At 46.0% G+C, this 24,748-nt stretch overlaps 1 protein-coding gene across 3 annotated transcripts in view; it reads right to left on the bottom strand.

Moving 5' to 3' along the window:
• Positions 1–9,435: 9,435 nt before the first annotated feature.
• SH2D4B (SH2 domain containing 4B) overlaps positions 9,436–24,748 on the bottom strand; it is an 86,865-nt gene continuing 71,552 nt past the window's right edge. For 2 of the 3 annotated variants that reach the window (XM_059882685.1, XM_059882684.1), the window contains exons 7-8: positions 15,561–15,781; positions 9,436–12,304 (exon numbers count right to left, since the gene is read on the bottom strand). In XM_059882685.1, coding sequence (XP_059738668.1) covers positions 12,212–12,304; positions 15,561–15,781 — 314 coding nt within the window. In that variant the 3' untranslated portion in view covers positions 9,436–12,211. The remainder of the gene's footprint in view (positions 12,305–15,560; positions 15,782–24,748) is intronic. The other variant, XM_015461049.3, reaches the window with a different exon arrangement.

Here is a 24,748-nt window from a genome sequence, read left to right as displayed (position 1 = left end):
AAATCTTCAGAGGAGCATGTAGAAGGAGACTCAGTTCTGTGAGCTGGAAGGCCTGGGTTCACATACTAACACCAGTGCTCTGTCACGGAGCCACCTCAAAGAACCCTCTAACTTATCTGAGCCTCAATTTCCTCATCTGTAAAATGAGATGATGAAAATAATGCAGCCAAATTAGACACAGAATGTGAACTGCTTTTAAAAGCATCATCCCCATCACCTTGGCTCCCCTTGTGGGAGAAGGGTTAGAATTTAAGATAAATGGGGAGGGATCCTTTCTCCATAATAGTTCTGAACCCAAGAACCCGGGAGTTTAGAGGCAGCAGATATTGCAGAAATATTTGTTTGTGAATGAAATATACTGCGGTTCATTTTACATCAGAGTTTAGGTTAAGTCCACCCCACCCCCAATTTGGGGTTACATTTTGAAGCAGGGACTGATTGAAACACTGTAACCCCATCTCCATAGCAGAGCCTGTAAGAGCCTTCCGCCATGACCCTCTCCAGCCCATCGCTGACTGCATCCCCAGTAACTACAGACTGCCAAGTCCCGGTGCCCTTTTACACACCTCTGCGCCTTTCCACACACCCCTACCTGTCCTCTCCCTCAATCCTCCCCAAACTTCTGACTCAAGGATGAGCCAGAGCTTTTGGTTTCAACAGAGTCTGTCCCTCAGTGACATAAGCAGTAGAATAGCATATCAGAGGATATCAGGGAGCTGAGAGAATCACCTAGAAGGCTGGGGAGAGTGGCTGGGCAGGTGGAGGGCAGTGTAGGAAATCACAGACAGAACCACAACCAAGACTTCAGTGCAAAACAGCCCAGGGGCCACCCTTCTGCTGCCACTACCAAGCACAGGAAGCCATAAGTGTGTGTCCACCAATGCCCCCCAAAGGCTGGCCCTACCCCCAGCCCCCCACCCCCATCACCGATCCAGGAAATGAGGCTGGGCAGCTGCAGAGACTGGGCAGACTGTGCAGTTGGGCAAGTCTGGGGGACTTCGCCCTTCTAACCAGGAAGGCAGAAAATAGGGAAATTGGGCTTCTCAAATTCTGTGGTAGAATCCTGGCTTCCAGCCAGACCCCTTCAGATAAAGGGCTCTGAAACCAGGCAGCCAGATAGATAACAGATGCATGTCCACAAGCCTAGCATCATGATGCGCCAGAATTTCCCTGCTATACTTTTCTCTGTGTCCTATAGCTATGTTTCCAGCACCCCTTAAATCTGATCATGTGGTTTTATATTTTTCTAACTAGGTTTCTCTGACTGCCTTAGGACAGACTCCCCCAAAAACAGACCTTGGGAGGAGAAATCTCATACAAATGATTTATGAAGGAAAGTCTCCAGGAAAGATACACGAGGGAGTGGGAAAACAGGACAGGAAGAAGAGAAAGCCAACAAGGAGGCGATCTTGGGCCAAAGTAAAACAGGGTGGCTTCAAGCTGACCTCCAAGGGGACCTCAGGACTGTGCCTCAGAATTGACTCAACTCAAGGTGAGGGGCGGGGTTCCCACACTCAGTGCCCAACGGGCACTGGTTAATGGCAGCCAGGGTTGGAGAAGGAAGGTATAACTCCAAGGCACATCCCTGCAAGTGGCTACAGTCGCCCTACCACCACGCTCCAGGAAGACTGGCAGCTGCCACTGTGCTCCTGAAAGCAGAGTGTTGACTGTGGCAAAGATGAAATGGGGTCCACGGGGACGGACGGAGCTCTGCCTCTGTCTGCTCCAGTGGCCTCATTACACTGGAGCCCCCTCAGGATCACTGCCTGGTGCTGATTTAGCCTTATGTTCCCAGCACCCAACGCAGGGCAGGTGCTTAGAAGGCATTGAGGAAATGTTGAAAAAGTGAATAAATGCTGGCTGTAAGGGGCTTATTGCTTCCAGGGTGCCAAACAAAGTAAAAAGCTGAATGCAGACCTTGACGGGAGGCAAGCAGGCAAGGGTCAGGGAATTCCAACCTGGATTTATATTTTCTTCATTATCTTGCAAGTCCTAGCCACACTGTCTCTGACAAAAGAAAGAATGCATGGAGTTCCCAAGGTCAGAAGGGACTTGTCTTTAGAAAGGGTCTAGTGTGACATGAACCCCTGTCTCTGGAAGGTGAAAGAGCATTTGGAGTTCTCAGGCACAGCTGGCCCACAGCTCCCCATCCCCTCAGGAAGAGCCTAGAAGCTGGAGCTAATGCAGATGCTTCTGAAGTCACATACAATACCCAGAGGACACAGGCGATTCGCTACAGCAGCTCACTTCTTGTCGCCTACTAGCAGAAGGAAGGCAGGACTGGACAGGCTTGTGAGCCCCTGACGAACGTGCTTTCACAGTAGAGCTCCCAGAAGAGTTCACCCCGGCTGACTCTGCAGACAGAGTTATTTTTAATCCTGTGCCTTTGGATTGGCCAACCTTAGAGAAAGAACAGAGCTGGTGTGGTGCGGCCAGAGGGAAGGGGGCAATCTCCCCCTTCCACTTTAGGACCAAGAAGAAGGCAGAGGGTTTTAGCACAGGCTTGATTTGGGATGCCAAGGAGATCTGTGTTCTTCCAGTCTGAGGCACCAATGGCAGCCGTGTGAATGCGGCAGACCCCCAAGAGAAGGGACCACTGATTAAGGGTCACCGTGGCCCAGGTCATGTCATCAGCAGGCCAGTGCGGAACCCCATCATTAGCCTCTCGAGTTAAGGGCTGCTGTGATGGTTAATTTTATGAGCCAACTTGGCTGTGCCACAGCGCCCAGATAATGTGGCCAAGGATTTTTGCAAGGGTGTTTTTGGATGTGATAAACATTTAAGTTGGTGGACTGTGGATAAAGCTGCTTGCTGTCCATGATATTGGTAAATCCATCCTGGGAAGAAGAGAGACTGGGAATTCACTTACTTTAACCTGAAATAACCAAATTTTATTCAGAAAATGGGGACTTGATATAAATTAGGTTTAATTGCAGAAAATTAAAGTGGCATTTCTCACACAGTTACCTAAATCATGAAGATAGTACATGTCGTCATGGTCACAAAGACAGCATGTCCACACTGTCCTGTGCCCCACAGAGGGGACACTTAACCTCAGAAACAGAGTCTCCACTTACTTAAAATAGACTGATACTGAGGTCCAGCCCAGACCAAGGGGTTAGCCTCTCTAGAGTAGCAACATTACTGTCTATTTGGTTTTTTTGTTTTGTTTTCAGGATCCCTGGAAACTGCTTTAGATCATCCTGTTCATGCCCATCATGTAGCCCTGTGAATGGATAATTTCCTGTCTGGGCAGACACAAACAGAACTGAGGTCCCTTCCCCTCTTTGCTGGTTTGTTTCCCTTTTATTGTGCAAAGTTTCAAATACAGTCCAATTAGACTCTGCCTCCAGTCCAAACTGTAGTTGAGCTGCACTTCTTCCTTCTAATCTGCAGAATTTACACTAGAAATTTCATTCCATGCTCAGATTAACCAGTAAGGAAATGACAACCATTTTAAATGGCCATCCTCTTGTTCTGCCAAAACCATAAAACAACTACACAAAGAAAATGGACAGAGTCACCTGGTAGGGGGGACCCAAAGTCTCCACAGCATCCCAGCAGCAGAGCCCTGGCTTCCTGGGCTGGGACACTGAGCCCCAGGTTCAGGGGAAAAAACCCTCGTGATGCTCAGACTATACTGACTCCAAGTGTGTGCTTCTCTGATGAATTTCCCTTGTCTCCTATTATTGCTTTGTCTTTGGAGATTCAAAAAAGGAGAAAATCTATACCATGGGGAAAGTGGAGAAAGTTAGAAGTGAAATAAACCTTTAACTAGAGATTGTTCAAATGATCACTGCCAGGAATGTATGAAGAATGGGCTCCGTGCTAAAAATGATGATACTGGAAAATCCATGAAAAGCAGCGTGAACTAGAGAATGTTGGAGTGCGCAGGATATGGCGGTCTGCCATCCCGGGGTCCGGTGACCACCGCCAGGCGGCCTGTTCCTCAGGTACAGGGAGAGAGGTGAAGGTCCTTGTGGTGGAGATGCTGAAACACTACAGCCAAGTTTCAAAGCCAGAGGCTGGGTGATAAGATACGGCCTCTGCCTTCAAAAGCAAAATAAAAAGATCTGTTAACGGACTTCACAAACGGACCTAGAAAGGTGACTGCGGTGGATGGAACAGGACAGCAAGCAGAGACACTATCTCTGAATACGTACAAGGACTCAAGGTTGGCAGGAAACGCTGGGACACCTTCAGACTAACTTTGCCCCACTACCCAGATACACTCTTGACTCCTCCACCTTTGGTGGCTGTCCTGTGCAGAGTTCACCGAGAGTTTCAGACCCTCTGGCCACAGGCAGGTTCAGCCACTGGGGCACCCAGCAGAGGTTAGAAACAGGGAGCAGGGTGATTGCAGGCTATTTATTTCTTGGCCAGGCTGCCTCCCTGCAAGGTCATGTCAGCTGGCTCTGTCCCCGGACACAGTCCTGACCTGCTCAGAATGGCCGGCTGTACGTGTCCCTCCCTCCACATGCTGGAACTGCTCTCCCCTCCTCACAGCATGAGGGCCTGGGGGTGCTGTGTGGGATGCCACTAAGCCACTGCCCTTTCCACCAGGGGTCCCCTACACCCCACCTTCGTGAATAAAACCTCACCCGGTGACTCTTGTTGAGGCCCCCTCATCCTTCCTACTGGGGCCCCAACTGACATAGACACCAACAGCCCCTCGATCTTTTCCTGGCCATCCTCAGTGTCACTGGAGGAAAAAAAAAAAATCACATATGCAATGGGGGAGAAAATTATTCCATTTGAAGAAAAAACTGAGACAAGACAAAAAGCTTATAAAAGCCTATGAAGTGTCTCTCCTAACGTTTTCTCCTTTTTGAGTCACCATTGTACTTTTGAGTACAACTGGTTAAAAATTAGTGTTCAGAGGCTTTGTAAATTGTTGGGAGAAATGGTTCCTCCCTTAAACCAATAATTGAATTGCTTAATTGAGAACATAAATCTCTGTTGTGAATATTGACGGTTTCTCTTTGAGGGCTCTGTATGCTACATCTACCAGCCTGGGCTCCATTGTTTTATAGAAGTGTCAGGTAAGTGCTTTTAACACAAAGTATTCCTCCCTTGGTGTGTACTAAGTAATAAAAGTTAAGTTGTTCCTAAAATGATTTTTGTGTTTCTGTTTCAGCTGTGAGTTAGCCTCTGTTTTTTAAGGTTAAGAATGTTTCTAATGCAGAGTGTCATTAATTAGTTTTCCCATGGCCCTTGTGTTCAGGGATTCCATGCCTCCTGAACAAATTGCTAAGCAGTTAATGGAAAACGATATTTTGTTAGGCAGACTGGGGAAAGTGTCTGATTTATTCCTAAAACAACGTTTTAGAGTAGGGCCCTGAGTTGCTAGATCACGGATGTTCGTATGGATTTAGTTATTTGTTTAAATACTAATTTTTGTATTTCAGCATACTATTTTGGTTGCTCTGTGTGTTTTTAGTTGCTTGTAAGCCACAAGTGTTCTTTACTTTTCAAGAAGCCTTAGAAACTGGAAATGAGGAGAGAGGCCTCATTAGCTCAGAGAACTTTCCGTAGTTCTGTTCAACAACCATGAGTAGAAATAGAAGGCTGAAAACCACACACATGCAACATGGAAGGGGGTGGGCCCCCAGCTTATTAAATTGCCCAGCAGCTGTGCAGGGGAAAGAATCACTAAAGAAAGGCGAAATGACAAACAATAATTACAGCCAATCAGAGCAAGCCAAATGGGAAAACCCCACCAAAACCCCATGAAGATGTGAGAATAAAAAAGAAATTAACCAGAGTCATACCGGCATAAATAGCAATATGAAACCTCAATTAGAGTCAAGGAAAGATAGATGAGGAAGAAACCAAGTTATGGAAGGGCTAGGCTGAAGTTTTGGCCAACACCCAAGTTAGGGGTACAAATTGCTTGCAGAAGTGTCCAAGACACTTGGCTGATGAGTGAGAATCTAAGCAGAATGAGTCCCTTATGATGAGTTTAGTTGTACAGATATTCAGTTTGTGTGATAAGGGAGGAGTAGATTAGAGATGCTGAAGAGCACCTCCCCCCCACCGCCACACACACACATATATGCACCCCAACTTTGGTTCTGAAGGACCTTGTTGATCACAGGGGCCTTTAAAGCCTTTTTCCTGGAATATATACATACATACACTCATGCACTTTTATACTGCCATACCATTACTTATGCCAGTTTTTTCCTGTTTCTAGAAGCCTCTTTTATTCTTCAGCCACTTAGATTTGGATGCATGTTGATGACCCTCAATGAATTACTCTTCCCTCTACTCTGCTTCCTCCTCCTGCCTAGGTGGGGGATGCAAGATGAGGTGTCCATGGAGGGGAGGAGCCCTTTGGTGAATACGTTAAGGATCCACCATAGATAAGCTTGCTACCTCCCCCTTCTATAGAACATGGATGCTCCTGAGGCCTTCTCTCCTTCAGCTCCCCCAGAGTGGGGTCACTTTGATTGCTGGGCCTCTAACATGTGATGCCTCTAGGGTAACAAATTTTCCTTCAGAAGAGTATCTGGAATAACCATTTTTTGAAGGGGGGTTGTTTTTTAAGATATTTTTTATCTTTTTAATTTATTTTTTAATTGAAGGAAAATTGCTTTACAATGTCATACTGGTTTCTGCCATGCTGCTACCGCTAAGTTACTTCAGTCATGCCTGACTCTGTGCGACCCCATAGACGGCAGCCCACCAGGCTCCCCCATCCCTGGGATTCTCCAGGCAAGAACACTGGAGTGGGTTGCCATTTCCTTCTCCGATGCATGAAAGTGAAAAGTGAAAGTGAAGTCGCTCAGTTGTGTCCAACTCTTCGCGACCCCATGGACTGCAGCCTACCAGGCTCCTCTGTCCATGGGATTCTCCAGGCAAGAGTACTGGAGTGGGGTGCCATTGCCTTCTCTGATTTCTGCCATACAACAATGCAAATCAGCCATATATCACCTCCCTCTTAAGCCTCTGTCCCCTCCTCCCACCCCACCCTTCTAAGTCATCACAGAGTGCCAGGCTGGGCTCCCTGTGTTACATAGCAACTTCTGACCAGCTATCTATTTCACACATGGTAGTGTACATATGTCAGTTTGGCTGTGCCAGGTCTTAGCTGCAGCTCATGGGATCTTTGATCCTCATTGCTGCATATGGGATCCAATTTCCTGACCAGGGATCGTGCCCAGGCACAGATGTCTATCAACAGAAAAATGGATAAGCAAAATGTATACACATATGATGGGATATTACTCAGCCTTAAACAGGAAAAAAATCTGATACATGCCACAATATGGATGAACCTTGAAGAAATTATGCCAAGTGAAACAAGCCGATGGCAAAAAGGCAATACAGTGATTCCACCTACATGAGGTACCTAGAGTCATCACATTAATTCAGACAGAAAGTAAAAGGTTTCCAGCTGAAAGATATTACTGTTAATTTCCGTTATCTTTTGCAAGTCACAGAACAGTTTTGCCAAAATGTGATTTTTTTGAATTTCATTAGTTACTACTTTAGCAAGCTGTTTTTGGCTTTTTCTTGCTTTTTTTCTTAACAGATGAGAGCAGTAGATTCAGGATTCCAACCCAAGGCAGCTGTGATGCTCAGCTTGGGCTTTTCTACCCCAGGACTCCCGTAAAGGTGAAACCAGCCTTTTGAAATCCACACAGCCCATTTGTCCCCAATCCATAACAAATGCAATTTGACAACAGCGACTATTCCAGGCACCATAAAACATACAGGTATACGGCATCACTTGGCCTCCAGGACCTCACAGACTGAAGGACAAAACGAAAAGAACTGTAGGGAAGTATGATTCATTCGAGAAAGCAAATGACCCTGTGCCCTTGTAAAGTATCTATATAACTGTGATAGTGCTTGCTTATATTTGGTTAAAATCCTTTGACAAAGAAACAGGCCTTTTCTTTGATTACTAGAGATGAGTTTCAAATTTAAAATGGAAACATGTAACACATTTACTTAGGTTTCTCAGACATATAAACAATGGTGTTAGCATCTTTCCTAAGGAGTAGAATTTAGATAAAGCAGCAAAAGAAAGCAAAAGTTATTTCTCACATACATACCATAACTTAATGCCGGGGTCAGCAAATTTTTCCATAAAGGGCTAGACAGAAAATATTTTAGGCTTTGCAGACCATAGGCAGCCAAAGACTAGGTAAACAAACTAGCAAAGCTGTAGTCCAGTAAAACTTTATTGATGGACACTGAAATTTGGATTCGATGTAATTTTCACAGGTCATAAAATATTATTCTTCTTTTTAATTTTTTCCAGCCAACTGAAAATATAAAAACCACTCTTGGCTCAGGCTGTAGAAACACAGCAGAGAGGCCGAGTTTGGCCTGCAGCTTTAATTTGCAAGGCTTGCTGCTCCAGTTGTGGCCGAAGGCCCAGCAGCGTTGACAGCACCTGAAAACTTGTCAGAAATGCACACCTTCAGGCCCCGCCCCGCAGCCGCCGGAGGACACTTTAAGAACGTCACCTGTGTTCATTTACACACCCGAGATTGAAAAGCACTGGTGTGAGGTCTACGCAGGCTCCAAAGCCAGACTGGGGAACCCCAGTGCTGCAAGACAACTTCTCTGACAAGTGCCCCTGGGAAAGTTCTGAGCTTCTCTGTGCCTCAGTTTCCCCACATGCAAGAGGAGGATGATGGCACTGTCTCCCTCAGCACGGCTGTGAGAATTACACTCACACACAGAACTCAGCGTTTGTCGTTACTGTTACAAAATCGTGTGCTATTTTCCCAGCGACTGCTCTGAGACAGGCATTGCGGAGAAACTGTGGCCCCGAGAGTTGGAGACACTTGTTTAGGTTAGAGTCACAAAACAAAGGTCTTTCTGCCTTCAAATTTATCCTGAGGATAATGAAGGATTTAAGGGTACAGAAGAGGGCATGGTCCCCAGGGACTCAGATCTTCCTATTCAACATGTCCTTTCTTGTTTTTTATTTTTTTAAGATTTTTTTTTTTTTACATGTAGACCATTTTTAAAACCTTATTGAATTTGTTACAATATTGTTTCTGTTTTATGTTTTAGCTTTTTGGCTGTAAGGCATTTATAATCTCCAGCCAAGGATGGAACCCACAGCTCCTGCATTGGAAGATGAAGTCTTAACCACTGGACCACCAGGGAAGTCCCAACACATGTCCCATCTAAGGATTCCCTCTCAGTAGCCCTTCGCAGCCCTTGTTCCTTACATATTCCCTCCAGCCACAGTGTGCAGCTCCAACTCCACACACAGGGACCTTCCCCCAAATCTTTCCCCAAGTTCCCCTTTCACTCCTTGAAATTTATCCTCCATTAAGTTGCACAGTGTTTTTTTACAACTTCTCTTTCTAGTTGTGGGTTGTAAATTTTCCCTCTGCTGACTCCTGTAGCTGGCTGACTGTTTCTCATTATATTTGTAGGCCTCAGGGAAAAAAAATAGGCAATTCCTTTATTTGAGAATCCTGACATTTATTAGCATAATAAAACTCTCAAGATGAGATTGCAGTTTTCCAGACAGTAATTTCATTTGCAGGACAACTTACAAGGAATTTATTTTAAGGCCAGGTAAAACCTAAAATCTATGAGACATGCAGAAAATGCGGGCCCAAAATAAAAGGAAATAAATGAGCTGGGCATGGGAAACTCAGCTGTTGTCTCTCACAAGTTAATTAGGGGTGACAGGAACAACAGCTCAGGGAATCGAGTTCTCAACCCATCCTGGTCTGCTTTCAAAGCTGCTGCTGAAGAGAAGTTTCTTCTTGTTAGTTCCTCCTAACACCTAGCAAATCATCACATCCTATCCCCTTGACACTTGAAACCATCGTCACTGTTAAAGCAGTTGTCACCAGCAATACCTTCCATTTCACGGGACTCTCATGTTTATCATTTGACTGACCTGCCAAGAGGCCTAGTGATGGCCATATAGGAAATTCTCTTCTCAGTTACACTGAACTTTAGTGAGGTTAAATGACATGAACAGCGTCATATGGCTAGTTAAATAGCAGCCAAAACTCTAATTCGATTCCTCAGAGTCTACTAGAAAGAAGGTAATTATAATAATAATAATAATCAGGTTTTAAAGCACTTTGCAGTTCAGAAAGCCGATTCCCTCAGTCACTTTCTTGCATCCATTCAGGGCCCCTGCAATGCAGTGATATAGGAGGGAGGCCAGGGAGTCACGATGCAGATTTTATATAAAACACATTTGTATGATGGATTCTTACCCTGGCTTCCCCAAAATGCTAAGCCTGTGGCACATGCTTATGTGCTGCTGTTTCACATGGGAACAAAGTCCCAAGGGACCAGGAGAGAAGGAAAAAAAAAAAGCAGAAGTGACGCAGAGATGGAGGGGATGGAACTGATCCAGCTACTGCTTGTTTCATCATGACCAGTTGCTTGGTTTTATCAGACTGTCTTAATATGTCTTGCATAAGAAGAACTGCCTTGTGGTATAGTCCATCCAGAAGAGAGGAGGAAGGGAGAAGAACTGATCAGCAGCCTCTGTCTCCCATTGATCCAAAATTCCCTGCATGGGGAATTAACTTCCCAGCTCTCCTTGGTTGCATGGTGTCTCAATGCCTCTGCAGTAACAGAAGAATAGTCCATAGCACCACACGTGGCAAGGCACCACTGGCCAATGCTTACATGAAGCTGATCAACATGGTAGGGAAGAGTAGAGCCCATTCAGAACTGGTTTTAGTGGTGGAGACTGGAGTAAAACAAGTAGCAAGTAGCCAAGGTGATCTGAGGAATGGGTGAGGTCAGTGGTGGAATAGAGCATGAGAGATATTTGATACAACTATCAAGTAAGGTAACCAGTCCACTGATGGCCAGAGTCCATTCATCCTTTTACTCCCACAAAATACAATACTGCCAGCATTATAATACTAGTCAGTTTCAGGGTGTGATTTGAACCCAAGTCTGCTTGATTCTGCCGCCTATAAAATTCCCATGATAACATGTCATATAGAAATACATATAATCCATAAATGTAAAACATGAGCATGCAAAGACACCGATGCTGAAAGTTACTGAGGAGTTACTGGGAGAGTCTTCTTGTTAATAAGAAGAATGTACTCAGTATAAACACAGTATAAATAGCACATACTCAGTACAAATAGGCATGCGAGCATGCATGCTCAGTCGCTTCAGTCGAGTCCGACTCTTTGCAACCCTATGGACTATAGCCCACAAGGCTCCTTTGTCATGGGATTCTCCAAGCAAGAATACTAGAGTGGTTGCCATTTCCTTCTCCAGGGGATCTTCCTGACCCAGGGAGAGAACCCGAGTCTCTTATGTCTCCTGCATTGGCAGGCAGGTTCTTTACCACTAATGCCGCCTGGGAAGCCCAGTATAAATGGACAGTAGAATCAAAATCAAAAGGACTGTGAGGATAGAGCTAATTATTTGAGTAACCTGCATAAACAGGACCACATCCTAGAAAGCAAAGGTCATATCAGAGGTCTACAAACCATCCTTGGATTTTTAATTCTCCCTGGGGCTTAGGCACATCTGTAGAAATACAAGAAACCACTGCCTCAATATTGCAAAACTGAGGCCAACATATGATTCCAAGAAAAAGGAGAGGTGGCAGAAGAAGAGGAAAATACAAAGGCAGGGCGAAGTCATCTGTTCTGGAAGCTGGGACTCAGAGGCCTTAGGTAATTCCAATGATAATGTCAGTGAGAATGAATATCATTTAAAATACAGTACCTATGCCTTCCATATGAATTCTTTACAATATTTCTTCCCTAATCTCCATGACTTTATAAACAGCGACAAATAGAACTTACTAGAAATCATTGCTGACAAGTGTTGGAAAACTTTCAAAAGAAGTACATTCATTCAACAAACATTTATTGAATGTCTACCATAGGTTAAATTCAGAGTTCGGCACTGGAATTATTTGGTTAATTACAACATGACCGTGTACTCTAGGAGTTCAGTTTAGGTCAGCCCTGACAAAACGGCTTTATTTTCTGAGGTCGTATCTAAATTTTTCAGGAAAGAGCTGCATCAGCTATTAGCAATTTCTGTCCTGGGCACTGGGTCAGGAACCACCAACACATACACCATATATTTCATATTTGTTGAAATATACCAATCCACTTGTTCCTCTGGATGTTAGTGGATCTTCCAGAAGGCCATAAGGATTTGAGCTGGGAAGTTCTTGAGTTCAAAAACAGGATGCCCAATGAAGTCCAATTGAGAAGGGGGAAAAAAATCATTCAAACAACAGATGGTAGTCTGGTGGGCTGTCCCTCTGTCCACAGGGTTCCTGCAGCAACTCTCCCCCTGAAACAGTGATAATTTCCTCCTAAAAAGGAAAAAAAAAAAAGGAAAATTCACTTTTAATCAGAAAAAGGAAATAAATGTCCACCAGAGAGAGACTGGTTCAAGATAGAAAGACTAAGAATATGTATCTCCCTCCTCCTCATTCAAATTTATAGAAATGACAGAAAAAGTGTTCTTAAAAAGAAATAAATCTATAAAAGCATGGGAAAATAAGAAGGAAGGCCACCAACAAAGCAAGACCAAAATCAACATGTGATGAGATTGTCAGAGGAGTAAATGTAGGGCAGGGGGGAGAACAAGTTGTCAGTGGGCAGGTTGGGGGAGCCCCAGACAGCAGAGGTCTGTGCCTCGGGCAGGTGAGGATGTGAGGAGCAGAAGCCAAAGCAATCCAAACGGTTCAGACAATTTCACTCCCAAAGATGAGCTGCTGACTGTCAACTCCAACCTTCGCCACATGAAGAGCCTGGATTTGAGAAACAGCAACTGTATCCACAGATGAACAAATAGGAATTTCAAAGTTCAAAGATTCCTCCCAAAGCCCAAAACTGATAAACATTTAAGGAAAATCATAACCATAAAAGAAAGATGCCAAACTCAAACAATTGAAATGACTCCCAAGAAAATATCAGGTTTATAAAACAAAGAGTCTTTCAGAGATATGTATTAAATTCCTCAGTGAAATAAGAAGATAAATCACCCATGAAACAAGAATGGACTATTATAAAATAAAAGAACCCATTAAAGAACCTGGAAATGAAAGGGACGCCCATTTAAGTTCAACACTTTTTTTCAATAGAAGACCTGGAGAGCGGAATGGACAGAACTAAAGAGCAATTTAGTCGCCAGGAGAACTGACACATCAACACATCAGTAAGAAAAAGACACCTGAGTAGAAAAATGGACAAAGGATATAAACAGATAATTCACAGAAGAAATCCAAGTGGCCATTAAACATGTGAAAAAATCCTCAGCATCAGTGGTAATGAGAGAAATGCAAGCTCAACAACAGTGAGATACATTGTCTGCCCATCTGGTGGGAAAAAATTAAAATGACTGATAATTCCCAGTATTGGCAGCAGTGTCGGGGAACAGCCTCATATAGTTTTGGAAGAAGCATGAATTGGCGCTACATTTTAGGAGGGCAGTCTGGCAGATCTTTACAAAGTAAAATGTGCATAGTCTTGTAGCCAGCAATTCCAGTGTGAGGGATCCATCCCAGAAAAACGTTTGCATGTGTACCCAAAGTGACACATACAGCACTGTTTGTGATCATGAAAACCTGGAAGCTACGAAAGTGACCAGCAAAAGGAGGATGGAGAACGAAACTGTAAGATACATCCACACCAAGGATATGGTGCATGCCTGGACATCAAAAGATCCCACAGACACATGTCAGCAACAACCAGCTTGTCCTGATAATACACAAATGTAAGGTATAGTGTTTTCGTGCTTTACACAGTGATATCTCATTGAAACCTTCCTGACCCTGAAGAGGTGAGTACTATTATTAACCCTATCTTACTGAGGAGGAAGGGCTTCCGTGGTGGTTCAGTGGTAAAGAATCCACCTGTCAATGAAGGAGACGCAAGTTCAATTCCTGGGTCGGGAAGATCCTCTGGAGGAGAGCATGGCAACCCACTCCAGTATTCTTGCCTGGAGAATCCCCGTGGACAGAGAAGCCTGGCAGGCTACAGTCCATGGGGTCGCTAAGAGTCAGATACGACTTAGCAACAACAACACTGAGGAAGACACTAAAGTCCCGAATTTGAATAGTTGCCCAAAATGACACACAATAATGAAGCAGGGGCTTAAAACTTGGAGCTTGATTTCAGGGACTCTGCTTTCAAAACATGCATTCAAGGATATGGTGTGAAAGTGTTAGTTGCTCAGTCATGTCCGACTCTTTGTGACCTCACGGACTATAACCCGCCAGGCTCCTTGGTCCATGCAATTCTGCACGCAAGAATACTGAAGTGGGCTGCCATTCCCTTCTCCAGGGGATCTTCCTGACCCAGAGACTGAACCCACGTCTCTTGCATCTCCTGCCTTGGCAGGCAGATTCTTTACAAGTGTACTACCGGGGGACCCAGAGTCATGGCGAAAGTTAAATACAACACGAATCATGGATGAGCGCAACCGGCACAGCGCTCAAAACAGAGCAGGTGCCAACGTCCACACACCCCTCCTTCCTCTGTCCTATGGCTGAAATGTAAGGAGAAAGTCTGGTTAACCGAGTTTTCCAGGCAGTTCTCTCCTCCCAGCATCTAGCTATTTGTAATTGGATAGTTTTCTATGCGCTTTACTTGAAGTAAGAGCTGCCCTAGAGACCTGGGGACATCCATAAAGAAAAAGTAATACGAATCCCAGAGTCCCTTTTATAGCAAAAACCCAGTGAGATGGCTACGGAATTCTGTGAACATTTCTACACCTGCGAAGCTCAGGGAGATGGGGACCCCTGTGTTGTCACAGCTCTCCGTCCTAGAATCCTGGGCCCCACCTTTCTGGGTCACTGAGCTCCACAGCTGGCTTTCTCACAGGTAGTACTGAAGCCACATTAACACAAAAGTTGTTTCTTTTTATACACAGTGTTTGGAAGGCAACATCTCTTCTAATGTGAGGTCCCCGGCAGGGGAACAAATAACAAATAGAGTTGTGGGAAACAAGAATGAGCATACCGCTTCACAGTTATAGGGCGCTGTTACACACAGTCCCCATGTAAGACTCACAGGAGCCAAGCTAAGTATTATTTATAAGACATTTGTTTGCCTAGTTAGGGGACTTCAGCTTGGCATGAATAAGGAAACTGCTGGAGGTCACACACAAAAGTGGTAAGGCTGTATTTGGAACAAGAGGCACCAGAAAAGCTTCTCTAACTGCAGGGTTGCCTGCTCAACTTCAGCCAACCCTACGAAGCTGCCAGAGGCTTGTCTAGAACATGCTCAAGAGGGACATCCTGGAAAAGCTGGGGGTGAGACATGGGCTTGGACAGAAGGCAAGTCAACCAGCCAGCCCCCTTCTCACTCAGGTACTCAAGGTGAGAACACGCCTGCGGACCAGGGCTGGAGATGCCCGCATGAGTAAAGGGTTGCCCAGAGAAAAACAGCAATTCCAGAGCCTGGTCTAGACAATCTCTGGCCTCTTCGATCAGGATGATCTAGATCCCTGTGATCCTAAAGAATTTCTGGGGCTACCTGCTCACTCTCCATCCTCATCTCTTAGAATGCCCACAGCCTGGCATTTCCTGCCCTCCCCCACGTCAGCAACCCTAAGAGGAATACCTTGTGGAAATCAATGAGATCTGTGAGTGTTGCGTGGCGATTGGGGTCCACTCCCAGGAAGCTGTAAAAATCCCCAGAGGCATCCACAAGAAAATGCTTGAACCCCTTCTGCAGGCGGTAGGAGAGGGTATAACCCCAGATTTTCTCACTGACCCGGACCAGAAATGCACCCTCGGTCATATTCTCAAGGAGATCTTCGGCATCTTCTCGGCTGATAATTCCTGGTTTAAAAAAGAAAAGAAAAAAATGTCAGCAGATTCTGCAACCCCTTTCTCATCCAGCCACGCTTCCCAGCTCATCCCTGCCCCTCAGCCTCTGTGAAAGGTCTAGAGAAAAGGGGAGCCTCAGGAGCTGTCCAGCACTTCCCTTATTCCAGTTGAGGGGATCTCTTGGCCCGGAGCAACTAGCGGCGGTGAGCTTGGGGGCAGAGTTTCTACTAAGACCCCAGGTTAGCATGCTTTCCTCCAAATTAAGCCACACTAATTTGGATTAATTGGGTAAAATCGGGCAAGCAAAGAACTAGTAATGAGCTGGAATTTTAGCGCCTATCGATTACAAATACAAGACAACAGACATTGTGCTGTGGAGATCCTTGAGAGTCCTGCTTTAATGAACAGACCAGAATGACTTACGATTACTGCCTTGGTTATCTCTCTGGTACCTGTGAGTAAGCACCTGGAGACAACAGTTCCTCTTAGGAAGTAAAAAGATTTCCTCTGTCTATCTATGGACACAAGGCAAACAGTTTCTTAACAGGGGCACAGAATTAAGCACCACTTCAGCTCAAAGAACAAAACATTCTCATGGTCTGCAGTTCTACACAATGTGGCTTCACCAGAGTACGACAGTCAGGTCTGGCCTTAAGAGGTGTTTGTGCATCAGTGTCAATCCCCTGAAAGACTTCTCAGGAGCTGCTCTCTTCTGGGGACTATCGGAGGGGCCATGTGTCTGGTGGGTCAGGCTTTGGAGGGCAGGGTGGTGGGAAAAGGAGAGTGAGACTTAGTCTACTTGTCCATCCCTGCTGGCACCTGCCTATGGGACCTTCAGCCAAGCCCTCAACTTCTCCAAGGCCTTTTAACACTTAAATGACTGTCTTAACCTATCTATTTCAAGGGCATGTTATGATTTTCAAGTGAGACCAAGAATTGAAAAATCATTTCATAAACAGAAGAGCTGTGGGAATGTGGGCTCCTGCTCTCATCTGTTATTTGGGGGAAAGGTAAATTTGCAACACAATGTCCTCTTACATACCCACATATTTACCATCTACATACATTCAGCAGGGTTCTGCCAGTCACACAGCAGAGGGCAGAAGGTGGCTGGGCTGCTCGTCACGCTGACCCTGAAGGCACACTCAGCACCCCCACCCCCCATCAGGGCACCCCCAGTGCCTCTGCCATGATTCAGTGCAGGGACACTCCCTTCTCTGATCTTTCCTGCTTCACAGGAGGTGTGGCAGGACCCCCTTGTGCCCAAAGCAGAGGACACAGAAGCCACCACACAGTCACAGGTCCCCTGTTAAGATAGCCAACAGCATAAATGGGGGCCACCTCTTTCCTCCTGGGGCCAAGGACTTACCAGGAGGCAATCAAGCCAACAACCCCCACCCCAACCAAGCGGGATAAGCAGAAACCAGGAAGATAGGGGGAGAGAAGCGGGTGGGAAGCACCCCCACCACAGGGCACCTGGAGGATGGCACACACATCCACGCAGGAGGGTAGATGCCCCCGACGGCCTTGGTGGGTTCAGCTGGAGAAGCAGCGGCAGCCAAAAGAAGACCAACCAAAAGGGCGTCCCAAGGATTTGTCAAAAGACTCAGCAGTGTCCCTCAGCCACCTCCCTGCCCCAATACCAGAGGACTTAGATCCCAAAGGTGGCTGGGGTGGAGGGGTCAGTAAAGGGAGATAGAGACAAAGCCAAGGCCTATGAAGGAGGAGGACCAGAAGATACCACCTCTGTCCCAACTCGAAGTACCTCAAGCTGAAGCCCAGGGTCAACTGGCGGTGGAGAGGAGAGTTAAAATGGGTGGAAACACTTGATGTGACTTGATTTTTTAATAACCAAAGTGACCAGTAACACCAAAATGACAATGCCACGTCTCAGTTCAGTTCAGTTCAGTCGCTCAGTCGTGTCCGACTCTTTGCGACCCCGTGAACCACAGTACGCCAGGCCTCCCTGTCCATCACCAACTCCCAGAGTCCACCCAAACCTATGTCCATTGTGTCGGTGATGCCATCCAACCATCTCATCTTCTGTCGTCCCCTTCTCCTCCTCTCTGCCATCTAAAACCCTGGAAGATCTTTCCACTGACCTCCATCTGGCAAAGCCTGGCTCAAGAACAGTGGACAGCAGGCTCTGAATGCCCGCTTTCTCTCAGCTGACCTGGAACCCTCACCGAAGGATTTCTCTTCTCTCCCAGGAATCACAGGCTGCTGGCTGCCTATACTCTACCTTTGTGTGGGTTAGAAAACATCCTTCAAGGTGGTTGAACTGGAAAAAGGTGCCTCTCTGAGCCAAAAGGACTAAGCTTACATTTCTGCCCTTCAATTTGTTCTCCCCTAAACCAGCCCCCATTGAAAGTGAAAGTTGCTCAGTCATGTCTGACTCTTTGTGACCCCATGGACAAACAGTCCATGGAATTCTCCAGGCCAGAATACTGGAGTGGGTAGCCTTTCCCTTCTCCAGGAGATCCTCCCAATCCAGGGATTGAACCCAGGTCTCCTGCATTGCAGGCAGATTCTTTACCAGCTGAGCCACAAGGGAAGCCCAAACTAGCCCCATTGGCTTCTCTTTATTCATTGCACATTCTGCCTGACCCATCAGGAATTGTTTTATCCCAGGAAGTGTTGGGACAGCTCACCTTTGGGCTTTCATGACCTTCTGCCCAGACTCTATAGTACATTAGTAAACCAGCTAGAAACCAGCTCAAGGATGGAGACTGGCAGCCATGAGTTCTGCTCAGCCTCCCTTCCAGAGAGACCCTGCTTCAATGAGCAGCATCTGCAGCTGTTGTCCCTGCAGGATCCACCATGCCCAGGAGGTACCACATGCCTGATTCAGGGCAAAGGTTATATTATAACTGAGTCCAGGGGTAGCAGAGCCACCATGCCTATCCTATGTTAATGCTGTTCAGTCGGTAAGTCCTGTCCGACTTTTGCAACTCCATGGATTGCAGCACGCCAGGCTTCCCTGTCCTTCACCATCTCCCAGAGTTTGCTCAAACTCATGTCCATTGAGTCAGTGATGCCATCCAACCATCTCATCCTCTGTCATCCCTTTCTCCTCCTGATGACCCTACAAGACACTCTCTTATGTGGGACTCCTCTACTGAGCAGTCTTTTCTAGGGGGCTTCCCCTCAGCCTGACCAAGGTGTTCCTCTGAGCTGCACTCCCGTGTCAGGCTCTTCCTCTTAATCACCCGTCCTTCCTTCCCTCTGCCCGTTTACAGGTATCAGACCTGCACCATGTTCTTAAGACTCTCCCCACCTGTCCCACTCCCTCTTCCTTCATCCTTCAAAGGCATTTCCTCCAATAAAGTTCTTGGACTTCTGCTTTTGGATGACCTGAACAGACAAAGCAACCTTATCTTTATATTCCGAGTGCCAGAGATGTTGGGGGGAGGGGGGCTTGTTTACTTTAGAGCAGTGAATATGCACATGAACTAAAATCACAGCTCAGGGATTTGATCAACAGGTGGCCTTGGGCAGGGCACTTAAGCCCCTCTGAAACCCAGGTCAGTGTCCTCGTCTATTAAATGGTACTGATTATAGCACCTATGTCTTAGATTGTTTGAGACTCCATTACAGTAATGTATTAATGTGCTTATCACATGCGTGAATGTGCTTATCACACATGTGAATGTGCCTGAGAAGTAATGACTACCCAATACCACGTAACTAATCTGTACTGGATACCCTGCTGCTGCTGCTGCTAAGTCGCTTCAGTTGTGTCCAACTCTGTGCGACCCCATAGACGGCAGCCCACCAGGCTCCTCCATCCCTGGGATTCTCCAGGCAAGAACACTGGAATGGGTTGCCATTTCCTTCTCCAAAGCATGAAAATGAAAAGTGAAACTGAAGTCGCTCAGTCGTGTCCGACTCTTCGCAACCCCATGGACTGCAGCCCACCAGGGATTTTCCAGGCAAGAGTACCGGAGTACACGACATATGTGCTACTGTTGGCTGTTACCTCATGCTGATAGCAGCGACGATCATAGTACTGCTGGGCGTGCTACGCACACGCCACACACCCAGTCCTCTCACAGAGGCTGCTGAGGGTGACCTTCTCTGAAGGGGACCACTTGGGTCCCTGGGCCCCAGCCTGGGCTATTCCATATGGGGGACTCAGCAGGCAGCTCGAATAATAAGCATCAGTGAACTCTGTGATACCTCTTTGATGCCTTCCTAGGACTCAAAACTGTAATCTGTCCCAAGACCAAAGGTAATACGGCCTCATAGCTCAGGATGGCAAAGACAATTTTACAGAAAACCAACCCTCAGAATTAGTTGGTGGCTGGGGGATGTGAAGGTTGCTTGGGGGAAGAAGCAGTTGCTTTCCTGCTCCATTACTCTGCTCTCCATCTCTCTCTCCCCAGATCACCCTTAAGCTAAGTGTACTGGGAATCAGCATTAATTGTATCCCATCCCATCCCATCTCCTTTGATACACTTTATAACGTCCTGGCTGAGTAAATGGCGGGGCATACCTCCCCGCTTCTGGCTAGGGAGTGAGCTCACCATCAGGACCACAGAAACTTTCTAACTCTGCTAATAATCAAGATCTTCTGCTGAGGGATACAGCCTTTCCAGATAATGCTCCAGGGTTGTTGACAATTATTGGAGAATACAGCTACGGATTCTATCTGAGCCAGTTCTCACCCTCAGACAACAGGAAACGTAGTTTTTCCTGTAATTTCCAAAAACACCTCCTTTTCCTTTCTTCCCTTTTCTTTCCTCCAATAAACATTTATCAACCACTCTCTAGGAGCCAGGCCCCATGCTGGGCATCTGAGAGTCAGCATTGAATGAGAAACAATTCCTGCCTTCCAGAATCTTTGATTCTGGATTTAAATCAAGATTAGCAGAATTTTTTATGGGGGGTGGGGGGGATGTGGTGTGAGAGGAGCTCACTGTAACTGGTAGTGATAAAGACCATAGAATATGGGCTCAGAGAGGTAACCCACCCAGCTCTGGAGCCCAGGGATGGAAGTGCCAGTTAGACTGAGAACAGAAAGCTTAAGACAGAGGGGCACGGAAAAGGGGGCAGTTTGCAAAAGGAAAGAGCACATGATTCTTTGTGGCTGGAGGGAGAGCTGAGGAGGAGCTGGGCAGTGGAAAGACGTGTAGAGGTTGGAAGGAGTCAGGCCCCAAAGCACTCTCGACACCATTAGAAGGATTATGGACTTCATTCTGAGAGCAGTGGGGAGTACTGATCTTCCCCAAACAGAGGAAGGACACGAGAATCTTCAAGAGTGGAAAATCGATTGAAGGGTACGGATTAGAGACATACAAGCCAGGGATTTCAACTCCGTGATGGCTTTCTCACGTAAGGGTTGCTTCACAGCTACATTTCCACAGTTGCAACCTTGGTATCCAGCTCCCAAGCCACTAGTCAGTCAGGAACAGTTTCCATTGTGAGGCAGAGGGCCAAGGGTCACATGAGAAGCCTGATATTGAAGCCAGCACTGGGCAGTACCTTGGGGACTTGGTGGCCCCCATCGCATTTAGTCTCCTAACAACCCTACCATCATCAGTTCATAGCTGAGGACACTGAAGTTCAGCAAGACAAGTGACTCACCCAAGGTCACAGAGCTATTAAGTGGTAGAGTCAGAATTTGAACTTAGGGCCTCGGACTCCAAGTCCAGCGCTCTTTGCTCTACACCGTGCTCTCTCATGCAGAGACAGTAAGTACTGTGAAAGACCAAGAAGGAGGAGGTTAATGAGACCTCTGGAAGTCAGGGCGAGATTCATAGAGGCAATGAAGAGGGATGGGAAGTGCGCCTTGAAGCCTGGGTAGATGCTATGTGAGCAGAAAGGAGTGATGATGAGGTGAAAGAGGGGCAGAAGAGGTGAGTGAGTGAAACGTCCCAGTGAAGACCAAGAATGGCACATCCATGGGACATCTATATGACGTGACATAAATTTAATCTACCTCTCAGGAGGTTGAGAGACATGGAGAATGGAATGAAAGGCCTAATACATGAATAATCCGAACACCCCTAAACAGAGAGGAGATTGAAGAGGTGGGAATATCTCAAGAGCGAATGTTGGTTGCTCTAAAGCCCGCACCATGACTACTGAAGCCAAGAGCCCTAGAGAAGCCCGTGCACCACACTGGAAAACAGCCCCCACTAGAGAGAGCCACGGGAAGAAACGAAGCCCCAGCACAGCCAGAAATAAATAAATAAATTTTTTTAAAAGAAGTCAAAATTATAAAAAAGAATGAAGGCTGAGAATTAGTCAGTACATAATCGTGAAATGGCACAAAGCTACTCAGTGTCCGAGTTTGTCAACCAGAGAGAAAAGGCAGATTCCCTACAAAGAATAAACAAATTGGTGGCTGACTTTTCAGTTGCAGTAACAGAAGCCAGAGGACAACGGGTTGGTAATATTTTCAGGATGCTGAGAAAAAAAATAGTGGTGTTTAATGAAACTCTCTCCAGGTGAAAGGAAACGTAAAGATATATTCAGAAAAAATTTGAGAGTTTGACTACTAAGAAAATTTTAAAGAATATATATCATTTAGAAGAAATATAATCCTAGACAGAGAATCTGAGATGTTAGAAGAAATGATGAGTATGGCTACTTTAAGTCAATTTTTAAAATATATTGACTTACAAAGTAACAATAATCATGGGTAATTTGAGGGTTTAAAAAAGATAGAACTAAATTACTGGATAATATCTTATCATTTGAGAGTAGGATGATTAGAATTTGTTTAGCAAGAGGTTAAAGATATATATTAACAAAGCATGCATGTGAAATCATCTGAATTAACCACTGAAAGACAGGCATTGAGAGTGGTATAACCTCCAAACAGCAGAAGTGGGAAGACGCAATGAGAAAAAAAAATTATTTTTCAATGAAGTATAAAACAAGCTAATAACTGAAAAACAAATACAGTATAGTTCCATTTATATTAAACTGAAAAACTCACAAAGCTAAACACTTGTGTTTGGAGATCAAGATATAAACAATATATGAAGCAAAAAAATGATGGACAAAATACTCAGAATAGAGATCATATCTGATGAAAGGAAGAGGGATAATGGGTGAGCAGAAGGCTGTGCAGGGGCCTCCAGTGACTTTATGCCTTGCTTTTCACCAGGGTCAGTGGCACAAGGAAAAAGAGCTGTAATCTGGCAGAAGCCCAGCGTACAGAGGGAGGCCCTTGATGGGGACTAAGGGGAACAGGGTGTCCGACCTGACCTGACCCACAGGTCACACAGGTGCCCAAGGCTTCTCTGGGGGTCGGAGGTAATCCGACTCACTGCAACGCCCCCTGTGGGGCCTCTGCGCAGAAAAGACAGGGCCGAGGTCAGGGTCAGGGGCCCTTCAGGGCAGCAGTCCGCTTCCCGTGGTTTCATCAGGTGAGGGTGAGAAGGTGGGGAGGCAGCAGGGAACATGTACACCAGCACAGCAAAGGAGTCCAGGATGACTTCAGGCTCCTGGCACCTGCACATCAACAGCACGGGTGGGAGTTTGCAGCCAATACTCCCGTGAGGTGGGGCAGCTGCTGCTCCCCGCTCAGGTCTATTATTGCACCTCAGGCACAAATCCCCAAGCATTCTTCCTGACGCCTCCCCTAATCATCTCCCTGGATTCCTCTCAAACACCACCAAAACTCAGTGTTCACTATCAAAATAGTTGCTCCATCTGTACTAATCGACAGCAGCCCCAGGGAAGGAGAGGCACTTTAAGCACACTTGCAGAAGACACTCTGCTCTCACGGACCCATAAATCCACACGTTAGCAAATCCTAAAGCAGACCCAGGATTCAGTTCCCATCCCCTCCACCACTTCCACACTGGTCCCTGAAATCATTAGCTCAAATCGAACCTGAGTAACCAAACGAGCTCCTTTTATTTCTCTGTTAGGGCTTCTCCCCAAAAAGGAAGAAAGGCAGGCAGGCCAGACATGACATTTTACTTTTTATGGGTCTCAATTTATCTGACATGCATATTTCTTAAAGCTTTCACCAAAGCTACGCCTCACCGGCCAGCCAACAACACCTCCATTACCGCTCAGCTATTTCTCATTCATTTCTGTGACTTTCCTTTCTTATTGCCATACTTTCCAGACGATAACATTAAGGGGATTGGAATTATTAAGCTCTTCCTTCTCAACAGTTTCTCAGAGCATCCTGAAGCCACAGAGATTGTGATGAATGAGTTCCAATGCCTTCATTTTTTTATAACTCCAAATGAAATTTAGCCACAGCTAAGTGCTGAGACAAGGGTTTCACTGGACAAGCTTCTTGGTTTCAGATGTATTATGCACAAGAGGCACCATTCCCTGCCATGACTGCCTGCCTGTTCCAAGCTGACATGCCAGGTTCAAATTATGGATGCCACTATTCACGACAGGGTTGCAACCACCCAGCAAAATGACTTCTGAAACTGGCTACACAAGGATCTTGCGTAGCACTAACCTCAACTGGAAGTAAAAATTCATTATTTGATTCACGCCAGTCTCATCGACTGGATTGTGAGTTTCACTAGGACAGTTATTTTCCTCAACATGGTGGCCCTCCATTGGTCTTGCCCACTCAGGACCATCTGTGCTTCTTCTGGCAAGGGAATGGTGAGCCTCTTTTGGGGAGCCACACCTTCCCACTCAGTCTATCCAGTTGCAATGGGATGGACTTGTCCCTACTCCAGGTATGGTCATGTGACTCAAGCCTAGCCAATCAGAGAGCTCAACCATTTGGCCATGATGACTGGCTCAGGAGTGTGCATGTGACCACACCAGAGTCAACAAGGCAGAATATTGGGACTAATACTACAAATTATTTGAGAGAAAAGTATGTCCCCTCTTCAGCTAGATTTGAAACTAGGAGAACAAGTGCAGGCATGCTACCTCAGGCTGATGTATTGTTTGAGAATAAAAACAACACGGAGAGCAACGGAGCTGAGAGATGGAGAGAGGCCAGTTGCTGAAAACAAGCTCCCTGAATCAAGCAAAGCCTGA

This window comes from Bos taurus, chromosome 28 (genome assembly GCF_002263795.3).
Source record: "Bos taurus isolate L1 Dominette 01449 registration number 42190680 breed Hereford chromosome 28, ARS-UCD2.0, whole genome shotgun sequence".
Lineage (NCBI taxonomy): Eukaryota > Metazoa > Chordata > Mammalia > Artiodactyla > Bovidae > Bos > Bos taurus.
This window is presented reverse-complemented; position numbering and strand designations above follow the sequence as displayed.